Genomic DNA, 13,485 nt, shown 5'->3' with positions numbered 1-13,485 from the left:
AAATCCTATTGTCATTAATAATCATGGGATTTGAGAAATCATAGAAAGCGAATATTTTCACTTTCCTCTACATCAAAGAAAGACACTCAAGAAAGTAAAATTTTTGTGGTTTGTCTGTAATCGTTCAGAATTCGTTCAGAAAACTATCACTGACTGTGCTGAAGGTCTGATGGGCTTATTGCCATAGAAAAATAGACAAATGCCTGAAGACACTCGCTAATCTATTCCATCACAAGCCACCAAGCTCATTAAGGGCACGAGAATAGCAGTTTTACACAGTGAACTTAAGTAATCATCACTTGACTTTGTGTCTTAATTGATTAATCAATGTATATAAAAAAACTAATCAGTCAAATCTAATTCCACTCTCTCGTCTTCCTCTTCCTTTTCGACAGTCTGTTTGTGATTCACAGTACACAGTACAGCACACATGCTTTCTTAGTACTTCTTAAAGAGGACTGAAGCAAATTAACCCAAAATCTCAAAACCTACCAGTGCATAAAAAAAAAAAAAATCTATGGTTTTGCCTCTATCATTTTAAATTAAATATCTCAAAACATGCATGCTAAGAAATGTAATTTTTGTTTATTATAATTATTATAATATTGTAATTACAATTATATTGAAATATTGTATTTATATTCCATATATATGTGTGTGTATATATATATATATATATATATATATATATATATATATATATATATATATATATTGATTTAATGGTTTTAAAATGCCAACTTGTACAATCATCAAGTCAGTATTTTCCTTACACCTTATATTCATCTTAATTTCTATTTTTTTAAAACAATTTTTAATACATTTTTGTAAACAATAAAATCTTTAATTATTATACTGTAGACCTAAATATAGAATAGAAAATTAAATGTGCATGAAATTATACTTTAATCTTAATTATTAAGATACACAGGAATGTACAAGAGTCAAATGTGCAAATAGATTTAGACACTGTCAACATGTCAATATGAAGTAGAGAACGATGAATATCTTACTGATTATTAAGTGGAGACATGTAGATGTTAAAAGGCTGGGTTTGAGTTTAGGAGCCTGATGGCCTGGGGGAAGAAACTGCTCCTAAGTCTCTCAGTTTTTGCCATCATGCTATGGAAATGCTTACCAGATGGCAGCAAAGACTAAGTAAGTTACTAGGGTGATTGGAGACCTTGATGATTTTAACAGCTCTGCTTTTGCAGGGTTTTAGCTAGATGTCAGCTTTGCAGTCTTGACAGGAGCTGCTCCCATATCAGACTGAGATACATTGAGTCAATACACTTTCTATGGTCCCTGTATAGAAAGTTTTCAGGATTGCTGTTGAGACCCTGAATTTCCTCAGTCTTTGCCTGGTTTTATTAATCTGTGTATGAATGTGGGTAGTCATTGAATACTCTGCAGTGAATGGGTGCCATGAGAATGGGGAGCTGATAAAACATCACAATAATTCACAAGAAATACAAAGAACTCTGGTCCATCAGTTAACATCTTCTAAAGTGAAAAGCTGAGAGTTTGCAAAAAAACAAATTCATCACTGAGACAGTTTTTCATTTCACAAGACTTTATTTGATAGACTGGAGCCATGTGGATCACTTGTGCTAAATTTCTCCAAACCTGTTCTGATGAAGAAACAAACTCATCTAATTCTTGGATGGCCAGAGAGTGAGTACATTTTTAGAAAATGTTAATCTTTCAGTGTTGGTGACTATGTTAGTCATTTTTTTAATTTTCGCCTTCTGTCTTCCAGTGCAGATGACCAGTTCTCCAGCTCTGTGGAGACCAATGTGGTTTATTCGCCGTGATGGCCAGATTATGTGGGACCAGCCGGCAATAACCAAGAGCTCCTGCAAAGTGGATGTGTCTTACTTCCCTTTTGATGCCCAGCAGTGCTGACTCACCTTTGGCTCTTGGATCCACAATGGCAACCAGATGGATCTTCATAATGCCCTGGACAGTGCTGATCTAGCTGACTTTGTAGAGAATGTAGAGTGGGAGGTTGAGGGAATGCCTGCAAAGAAGAACATTATTCTCTATGGCTGCTGCTCAGACCCCTATCCAGATATCACATACACACTTCACCTGAAGAGAAGAGCTTCTTTTTACATCTTTAATCTTCTCATTCCCTGCATGATGATCTCCTTCTTGGCTCCGCTAGGCTTCTATCTTCCAGTCGACTCTGGAGAGAAAGTATCTTTAGGTTTAACAGTGTTACTTGCCCTTACGTCTTTCAGCTTCTGGTTGCTGAAAGCATGCCTCCTTCAGAGAATGTGCCACTCATTGGTGAGATCCCATAGCTGTAATTTTATGATCATTAAGAATTTTATTATTGATAACAGCAGTGGATAATTGCTGGCGCAACACATAATTTACTTATGTATTTTGCTATTTTCCAGATTCTTTTCGGCGAGTTTATCATACACTGCACCCCTCCCAAAAATTACAAAAATGTAAAAAATAATAAATTAAATTAAATTAAAAATCTTTTATCTGTATTTTTGTCATGGTTGCCTCTATAAAACCTCAAATCAACTTATTTAAACACAAAATTTGGTTAGACAATAAGATTTTGTATTTAAGACATTATTTTAAAGAATATTTCTTGAATTAAGCATAATCAAGCAACATTTAATAAGGATATGATTTTTGCCATGAATTAAGAATTTGTTAACCCTTTTCATTATTCTCACAATGTATTACTGCTAAAATGAAGGAACAAATTAGTACAACATGACCATGGTTTTCACCATGATTGACTGATTGATTGAAAAAAAGGAAAAGCAAGTGAAAATGTCCTATAAACAGTTTGCTCATTGAATAATAATAATAATAATACTTTAGGGTATAGTTCATAGTTAAAAAAAAACAACAACAACAAAATAATAATTTCCAAGCAAAGTGTACTTATTGTCGTTGTTGTTGTTTTTGTCCTTACAACTTTTGATGACTATGCTATGTAGTTTATTCTTTTATCAGAGATGACAAATAAGACACACATTTGTGTCAATTTAAATGAAATATTCAGTTAAAATATAATATTAAAATATTACATATTCAGTTTAGTTAGTTTTGCATCATATAAAATGTGATTTTTGGTCATTGAGATCTGGCAGCAACATCACATTTTTTCGCTTGGACAATAGTGACGGGTCATATCAACAGAATACAGATCCCAAAGCTACTATGGATCCGTTGAACCTATTATCTTGGTGTTGCTAGCACCATGCTCTACCAATTGTGCTACAGGAATATACACTGAAATCAATTTGATCTCAATTTATATCATATAATTATAACCATATTTTTCTATCACATCTTGTGTGCTCTGAGCCAGAGTGTCTTTGGCTGGCTAAATCAGTTCTGTCTTTTATTTCCTAACCATAAAAGTGGGCACAGGCTGTGTAAATGTTAAATCTTTATTCAGCACAACATCCCCTTGGATTCCTTTGGTGTGCACTTAAGTGGTTCACCAATGAAAAAACACCCCCACCCACAAGGCCTGAAATAAATAATTATCAGATTGTATGAGATGCAAATAAGCTTTAAAAGAAAAGCAATAAACAAGGCACATGCTGTAGGTCAATAATTTTAATATAAAATAAAAAAATAATAAAAGCAAATTAACTATAGGAGATGTACCCCAGTCAGTGTTTAACAGTAGAATACTTTACAGAAGCTTTGCTCTTGAGGGCAAATAATTAATGATTGTCAAGTAACATGTAGTTTAAAAAATCTATTATTTGTTGATAGCTTTGGAATGAATTCTCATGTCTATGTTCATCAGTCCCAATGTTTTCACAGGGAAATATTACATTGCCACAATGACCATGATTACATCTTCTACAGCCCTGACCATCTTCATTATGAACATCCACCACTGTGGACCAGAGGCTCAGCCTGTTCCTGCACGGGCACGTTTCTTTATCCTCCACTACTTGGCTCGAAATTGCTTTGTCTATGACATGGGAGAGAGCTGCTTGTCTGTGTACACAGACAAACCTGCACAGAAGGGAAGCAACTGCACTTTAAATGGACAGGCTGTGGGTGAGGACTTTGCTCCGAGGATACGAGGTGTTTCAGCTGGTGAAGGCTGTTCACAGGAGATAAAACATCCATTAAATGGAGATATCAGTCCGACCTTATCTGCCCGGCAAGGTAAAGAGTGTCAAACTGGCTGGATAGATGGTACCTGTGTGGGCATTGACCATGGAGAGGTTGCAGGAACTACAGCAGAGAGAGGGAGTGAGAGCAGAGCAACTGGGAAAGAATCAGTCGAGAAGAGGGAAATACATGTTGCAAAACACATCAGCAAAACATCCTGAGGAATATCGAGTACATCGCTAACTTTTATCATGAACAGAAGGCCACACAGAGACGAAATGGGGAGTGGCGGAAAGTTGCCAAAGTCATGGATCGCTTTTTTATGTGGATATTCTTTATCATGGTCTTTCTCATGAGTTTGCTTATTATAGGGAAAGCTGTCTGAAGGTATGATATTAAAGACATCAGGGGCCTCATGCATAAACGTCTGTGTAGTTCTTAAAAAAGGCATTGACACTGATGTTGATGACACAGGTCAGACATACAGTGTCTCATTTCTTTTATTGTTGTATTGTTCATGAATCCAGGTTCATTCTAAATGAGGGATAAGTAATGGGACAGTTATTAACGTACTACTCTGCTTTACTTATACTAGATCTCTGCTATTCTCAAACCCAGCTGAATGCAATAAACAGCATTAATATAGGCCTAGACTAGACATGATCAGATGTGTATTAATGCAGAATTTTTATTTACAACATTTTATTTAAAACATTTTTATTTACATTTAAAGTCTCTTTAAGGCTGTTTTTTTCTGGACATTTATTAATTAGGCCCCTGGGTTGTTCGGTCAAATCATGAGGTCCCAAAAATAACACTTTCTTGCATTCATGTGATTGTTTATTTGGCATTAACCTCTTAAAGGGATAGTTCACCCAAAAATTGTTTCTTCAGTAGAACACAAACAGAGATTTTTAAAACAAACCATTGCAATCTGTCAGTCTTATAATGGATGTGAATGGGAATCATGGCTAAAACATACTATATATATCTGATGCACTGCAATGGCTTAACTGTATGAGCAAGTGCATTACTGCCACCTGTCTCTCAAATGGACCATTGCCACTCTATCTATAATCTCAATTAGGAGTGTCAATGTTCCAATGTTCCAAGTAAGTCTGTGATCTGCTGTAAAGCAAGAAGAAGAAAACGCCTCACATGCAGGCTGTGTTTTGAGGAGGGGCTCATACAGTTCAGACAGTTCAGGCATTGCAGTGCATCAGAAGTAAAAAAAAACAATATAAATACTGTTTAGTTTCAGACTGATTGTTTTGTGTCTTTACACATCAATGTATCGTCACAAGCCACAGGGTTTAATTTTTTTAATTATTATTTAATTTTTTTATTTATTTTATTGTATGTTTTAGCCGTCATTCACATTCACCTCCATTATATGACTGACAGACTGCAATGGTTTGGTATTAAAAATCTCAGTTTGTGTACTTTTGAAGAAACAAAGTCACCTACATCTTGGATGCCCTGGGGGTAAGCAGATAAACATCAAATTTACATTTTCAGGGGAACTATCCCTTTAAAACCCAGCCAAACATTTTAGGATTTGTTTTTCATGTCATTACATTGTTTAGAGCATTCATTTATATATATATATATATATATATTATTATTATTATTATTACAAATGATATTTCATTAATAAGTTAAGCTACATCTTTGGTTGAGGACATCGGGACTCAATTAAATAATAAAATAAAAAGACATGAATGAACATGCATAGGCAAAAAAACATTTTTTAAAGCTGAAGTAGGTAACTTTTGTAAAAATGTATTAATGAAACCTGTCATTATGTCCTGACAGTAGAATATGAGACAGATAATCAGTGAAAAAATCAAGCTCCTCTGGCTCCTCCCAGTGGTCCTATTGCCATTTGCAGAAATTCATCCGCTCCCGGTAAGAAACAACCAATCAGAGCTGCGGTCCGTAACTTTTTTGGTGTTCAAGATTTACAAATTGTATATAATAAGCGAGTACACCATGAATCCATTTTCCAAACCGTGTTTTTAGCCTGTCCTGAATCACTAGGGTACATCTATAATAAGTGTATATATTCGGACTATTTTAGATTGCTTCAGGGGTACCGCGGCGGAGTAACCCGGTACCTTTGTGATTCTTCATAGACATAAACAGAGAGAAGTAGCTCCGGCTACAATGTTCTTCCGCAAGACGCAAGCAGTTCTGTTTATTAACCGCTAGAGCGTCAAAAGTTACCGACTGCAGCTTTAAATCACTAATACACTTGAAGTTTTAAGGATTCTTTATTTTAATTAATTAATTAATTAATTAATTAATTACTTTTTTGTTTACCTAACTTTGTATAAAGATAATTCTCAACTATGTAATAACAGAATGATTTGCTATACCATTTTTTAATGCAAAATGTGTGTAAAATTGCCATAAACAGATTTTCTCATTATATATGATGTATCATAAACTAAATCTAATTCGCATATTAATGTGTTTTTGAAGACCAAGGAGAGGGAGGGGTCTGGTGAAACATCCAGACATTTAGTATCTCTGAAAAGCCCTGAATGGGTTCTGTACATGACATCCAGACTTAGAACTGTGGCATGTATAGTCTCAGAGAAATTCACTAAAATATAATGTCCTCATATGAGTATGCAGGGTCTCAGGAGGCTAATGTTAGGTAAACTAGTTTTCAAAGTATCAATAGCATCAAACTAATGTGTTTTGCCTGTAGGGAAAATAGACCTCTGTAGCCAAAACCAATCAAACAGCCAACCAGGAATTTTATGACATGGATGCACTCAGATTTTGTTCACTGTCCTTACTAATGTTTTTTACTGCTCTCAATAAATTAAAGCAGGTATACTATAGTATTTAAACATTATGTTTGCAAGGTAAATAAAAAAAGTAGAGATAACATACTTGCAGTTTATGGGGAAATTATTAATGGAAAGCTATTGAATTCAGATCAGAATGATAAATGGAGCCAAATACACAATTACACTGACTGTTTCAGATATAGGCCTATCCTAAGGTTTTGTCTATTAGTGCATGTGATCCATATACTACTGCCTGATTTGTGCAAATATATAAATATAATTTATGTAATCATATAATATATAAATGTAACTAGATATACAATATTAGATAGTACAATATGAATATTATTTAAACATTATACTGTATGCAATAGGCTGTATGTACAAAATGATAAAATATTTACAGTATTTAATTGAGTTATGCTTAGCCAATGTCTTTGTGCCAGGCAGAGGATGATAACTGAGATATTGGAATCAATCAAATGTTGTTGTTTTTATGAATCTTTAATGAATCTGCAAAATAAAACCTTTACAGATTGTAAATCCTTTAAAGTTCTCATTAAAGTGACAACAGATGACAACGCCTGTGATCCATGGAAATCTCATACTTGCACATAAAGAACTGAACTGAATGTTGACCCTCAGTAATTTGTTAATTGTGAGATTTATGCAATTAACCATTTTAGCCCTTTTAAAATCCCTTTTAAGAATGAGATGCAATTGATTTAGTTAATGAATATTAAAAACTCTGCAGTCAGAAATGAAGGATTTGACACAGGGGCCAAGTCTACCATAAATCATCAAATCACATTACTAAATATTCATTATTTCTATCACCCCACCATTTAACCTTTTGCTCTGTGTGTTTTCACAGCAGTGGTAAGTAAAGCCCTGCATTTCAGCCCGATCCCATCGGGCCCCGACTTATTTATGCCCCTAGTAATTTGCCCCTAATTTTCACGTTATAGCTCACATGCGGGCCGGGCCTCGGGCCTTTTTTGGAATATCCTTCTATTTATATTTTTAGACATTAATAAAAAAAAAAAAGAGAGAGAAGTTGACGTCGACGATAGAAAAACAAATATAGACATTTCATAACCTCATAACTTTCATAATCTGATAATTCAACCCGTTATAATTATACTGACATACTGACATGACAGTCTCACGCACGCACGCACGCTTTTCCGTCAGAGCGACCCACGATTATACTTCTCTTATATCCACTTATTGTAGTAGTAGCTATTATAGGCCTCTAAATTAATGTATTAATCATAGCCTAGTTGGCCAAATAATAATTATAAAATGATGATTCATGCAGCGGCGAGCATTTCTGTGTGTGCACCTGTTGTTGCGGACACGCAGCAAAGAGGAGAGCACTGGCCGAGTTTGAAAACATTGTGGAGCAGGACGAGGATGACGACGATGAAGTACAGCAATACATGCGCCTCAATCACAACATGCAAGGTGATGGACGAGATATGCTGCTATGGTGGAAACAGCACGAGACCCTGCTACCGCAACTGTCAAGACTGGCTCGCTCTGTGTTTAGTGTCCCGCCAGCAGCAGCAGCGAACGTGTCTTCAGCGCAGCGGGAAGAGTGATGGAAGAGAGGAGTGGGTTAAAACCTTCCACTCTGGATGCTATTCTTTTTCTCCACGATGCTCTGTAAGAGACTGTTCTAACTTTTCATTTGACTGGACTTTATTTTCGTTTAACTGTTGGAAACTAATGGAAAAAAGAATGGACATGTTCTGTGGTGCATTTTTGAGGTAGATAACCTGCAAGTTTGTTTTTAATTAATTTAATTTGTTTAGATTGTAGGCCATTTCTCATTTCGTTTGCGAGCGCTGTTGCGAGCCTGCCTCAGTATTTAAATTTTTTTTTATTTTACTCACTGTGGTTTAATAAATAAACATATAGCCTATTAAACTAACTGTCTGTGTGATATGCTTGAAGTGTTTTATATCTATGGATTTTATTGTAGCCAAGTAAAGTATTAGCGTTAATTTGAGAAGCTTAATTGATTAAATATGTTTTAGGCTACTCGCTGTTAGCTCGGCTGATTAACGTAAATCTTCGTTTAAAAAAAAATGCTCCAAACATTTTTCTAAGTTAACTTGATAAAGAAATGAAAAGAAACATAACACAAAACTGACCCCTTTTTTAATTGTTGCAAATAGGGCAGGCTTCTGCTGTGTAATAAAATAAATAAATAAATAAATAAAAACACGGGCTCGTGTCGGACTCGGGCTGATAATTCTGATGAGCTGTCGGACACAGGTCGGGCTAGGGCCTGAGCGTCTCGGGCCAGGGCCGGGGTCGGGCCTAGATTTGAGGCCCGTGCAGGGCTCTAGTGGTAAGGTTAATTAGCCCTTGGCGTAAATAGACCCCTCAGGGGGGTATGGTAGCTATAAAAACTCACAAAATCACACAATTTGAGGCTTATCAAACAACTTTTCAAATTACAGAGCCTTCCTGAAACTTTCTAAATATGTGTGCAGCAGGAGCAGTGATATTACGCGGTACCCAGTATTACACATAGGTATTACACCTGGCTCAAAGATGTAACATTAAGGAAGACGACATGGCAGAATAACTTAGAACATAATATTTATTACAAAATATTGCCAAAAAACAACCACAAAAATCAGTAGGCATATCATTAACATCAATCAGTATAAAATACAGGTGAATAGATGCACAAAGTTAAGTGTGAATGGATGCAAAACATAATATAAGGCCACAGAATTGGAGTAGGGCTCTATGGCGTTATTTCCCTGTCAAATGTCGAGAGCGCATTATTGTAGCGCTAAAGTACATTAATATAATAGGCGAGCGCGAATCTCTCTGCTCGCGCGCGGAATATAATGTGCGGAGCGCGAATCTCTCTGCTCGCGCGAGGGAACTGGGCGCGCGCTCTCAGATACACGTTGCTCTTGTAAGAATTTTCTCTGGGCTCGCTCAGAGATATGGATATGATATGGAAAGCCAAAGTAGTCACTAACGCCTGCTCGGGCGTCTGATTGCATCTTGGCACGTCAAAAGCGCGCGATTTAACAACGCGCGTTCTTAGCGTGCGCTTTGGGATTGTGGACAACGCGCGCCAGAAACGCGCGTTTTGGTGTATCCAAACGCGCGTCCTTGACGTGTGATTTACTGTAAAAACGCACGTTCTTAGCGTGCGCTTTGGAGTCACCAAAGACGCGCGTTTTTGACGTGCGTTTATCATAATAGAAACAGGCGTCCAAGACGTGCGTTTTGAGTCGGACAAAACACGCGTTTTGAACGTGTAAACAGGTCTACCAAACTGGCGGTGCAAACGTCTTTTGAAGTATCCAAACAGGCGAAAGAAACGTGCGCTCTCATAGTGTTTTCAAAATGGCACGTCGGAAGCGTGTGCTCACTTCATAGGGCAGGAGTCTGTAATGCTTTGTCCGCTATATATGGGCTATTACGGTATGGCTGCCGCATACATATATATAAATATATATATATATATATATATATATATATATATATATATATATATATATATATATATATATATATATATATATTCCACTCAGTCATAATGAGGGATGTTATGTTGTTTAAACGACACGTTTTAATTGTATGTTGTTAAGCTTCATTAAAGAAATGTGTCTGATACACTCTCTATTATAGATCAGTGGTGTGGTACAGTTTAGCCTACATGATGTCAGTTGTTGTTAATTTTAGCTGCTATCTAACGTTACCTCTGTAGCACCATGTAATGATATTATGTCATGGCCACGAGTTTCATGCGTAAACAAACCTGCGAGACCATAACAACAAGGTATTGTCAGAGTTGGATTCATTAATGTTTTATTTTGAATTAAGACTATTATATTAATATATAATTTTTTTAAATTATTAAATTATTATAATGACCATAGGCCTTGTCTACCGGCTGTATGCGATCGTCAGCATTCAAATTAAGTTTATCATGAATAAATGTTATATAAAGTGCATAATATAAAATAGACTTAAAGTAAAATATTTGATCATTGTCTTGTGAGTCCATTAACTAACTGATCGTCTTTCCCGCGTATTATTTCTATATTATTATTATTACACTATTATTATTTGTTATATTTTTTATATATTTTTTTCACCTTCATTTCGATCTCCTTAACGTTCTGAATACTTTTGTAAATAATAGCCTACTGTAAATGCTCGACACACCAATCATGCTTTGATTATGCTGACTGGATTTTTTGCTGGAATTGATTATGCTGACTGGATTTTTTGCTGGAATGCAGTCAAAGTCATACGGGTATTCTATAGTCTTTGGTTTAAATGTAACATATATTTCATCTCATTTCATCTAAATAACGAGACTGTCCTCCTAAAAACGACCACATATGTTTTTGTGCAAGCAACAAGCGCCCTCTAGCGGCCTTATGACAGTCTCGTTTGTCGGGTGTGTCGTTACCACTCACAAAAAGGAGCAGTGACCCAGAGCCATATAGAGGGAATTACAGACCAATAGCCAGTCCCTCCAGAAACTCGCGATGTTGCGATCGCGCCAATTCACGCAAATTCAGCCAATCCACGCGATTTATTTGCGGCCTTGCAATTTCATCCAATCACCACAGCTTTACCGCAAATTCAACCAATCAGTTTGGTCCGTCACTGCACGCGGCATTATTTTCACACAGAAGGACTTCCTTATCAGAGAAAGCAGGCATGAGCGCGAATACATCACACTTACCTACAAATATCACTGCGAAAGACCGTGCAAAGCAATTCCCTAATGTTCTCCATGAAAGTGGAGGGAAACTATTTTGCACTGTGTGCAACATTGTCGTGGAACACAAAAGAAAATCCTCGCTTGACCGACACTTCTCTACAGCAAAACATGCCAGAAGGATGTCCGTGCAAGAGCCTACACGGCAAGTGACTATCACCGAAGCTGTTGCTCGCAAATCCATCGCAAGCAGCGAAAGGAACAAGGTAAACAACAAAACTTCATAACGTTTGTAAAACTAGGTCTGTGGTGGTTTGCTTTTGTCAGTTGTCAGTTGTCAGGCAGGCCTTGCGTGGGCACAGGTGATACTGCTAGCGAGTTTGAGAGGGGCAGTTAAAACTATTTTTCATGCTTTCACACGGTAGTTTCATCAATCATTTATCCAGTGTTTCCCCTACATAGACTTTGCTGCGGCAACAAAATGCTAAAAGTCTAAATATTTTACGGGGACAACATGATTTTTTTCTTAATTCACCCTTTGCAGGGAGCTTGATTGACAGGCGATCTAACCAACCATAAACCGCCATCCGCCATTTTGTCCGACAAAGCAGTCAGGAGATATAGCAGATTACATTGGAGGATTTGAACTTGAAAAACGGAATGTACTGATGCCTTTCCACGGTTTAAAACAACATTCCTTATGTTCATTCATGTTTATTTGATGCTATAATAATAAATGAACTAGAAGGAAGAGATGATCGGTTCACGAGCAGCTTTAACTGATGCTCTACAGTGATCTGTCAGACACATTTAAGAGCCACAAAATGGTATTTATATGTTTATAAATATGAATGAATGAATTATAATTGGTATTTGGTGTTTAAATTTCTTTTAAAAAAAATGACCAAATTTGAAAGGTGAGACTTTAATATGTTTAATATTAAAAGTAACCGAAAAGTAACCTGCTCTGTCCTGTTCGTCAGTGTGTTGTCAGTCTTTTCTCTGCTCCGCAATGTATTTTTCACTGCGTGAGAACATGGTGTGGCATGAGAGCAGCGTAGCTTGTCGGACATAGCAACAATAACTAAGGGGGGCGGGTCTTTGCGAAGGAAAATTGACAAACTGATATCAGTATTCCTGCTGCTGCTCCTGAATAAAGAATAAAACATGACAGTAAAAGCAAAATTAGTTACATAACATAAATATAAGAGTTGTATGGGTGAAGCATGAACTAATATTAATGTTACCAAGCAAGTGACCATGTGTGGACAAGTAATGCAAGAATAAAGGAGGAGGTAATAGTGATAGTGAGTGAAGACACTATCATTAATTTTTTTTTTTTTTTTTTTACACATCTCACTGTTGAGTTGTGCTATTTTTAAAATTGGCCTGTTGGCAACCTCATTCAGTCCTTTGAGCTTACCTGGTGTTCTAAGCAGGGTCATTTTTAAAGTTTTGTACTGGTCAGTCTTTTAGAAAAAAAATGGTTTACATTGTGCATTGGGCTGTACTGGAGACAATTGTTTAATGTCATTAACAAATATGCATGTTCTGTTTACTCTTTGTCTCCTAAGATATGTGAAGACTGGGTTGCCACATGCACTGCCTTGAATATCCCACTCTCCAAAAGTGACCACCCAGCAATGAGGAAGTTTCAATTGAAAAGAAATGGACTTATATTTTTTGCCCATGAATTGTCAAGGTTGAAAAATAGCCTTTGCACTTTATTCTGATGAGCAAATAAAACATATTTTCCCAGAATTTTTGAATTCCTGTGCTTTGGGGGAGTAAGTTTGCAAAGAACACTTAAAAAAATCATAACATGTTTGTGAAATCACAAGGTAATGCAATGCTGTTGAGAAA

The 13,485-nt window shown here is 36.4% G+C and overlaps 1 protein-coding gene across 1 annotated transcript; it reads left to right on the top strand.

Annotated features, from left to right (window-relative positions):
* The first annotated feature begins 1,663 nt into the window (after positions 1-1,663).
* LOC132116591 (neuronal acetylcholine receptor subunit alpha-10) lies at positions 1,664-4,628 on the top strand. Its single transcript, XM_059525458.1, is given in 6 exon segments — positions 1,664-1,674; positions 1,760-1,802; positions 1,804-2,233; positions 2,236-2,292; positions 3,811-4,296; positions 4,299-4,628. Coding segments are annotated over 6 exon segments (1,224 nt in total). The 3' UTR covers positions 4,496-4,628.
* The last annotated feature ends 8,857 nt before the right edge of the window (positions 4,629-13,485 follow it).

The sequence above is a fragment of the Carassius carassius genome, chromosome 36 (genome assembly GCF_963082965.1).
Source record: "Carassius carassius chromosome 36, fCarCar2.1, whole genome shotgun sequence".
Classification (NCBI taxonomy): Eukaryota; Metazoa; Chordata; class Actinopteri; order Cypriniformes; family Cyprinidae; genus Carassius; species Carassius carassius.
Note: the sequence above shows the minus strand (reverse complement) of the source record. Positions and strands in the feature narration are given on the sequence as shown.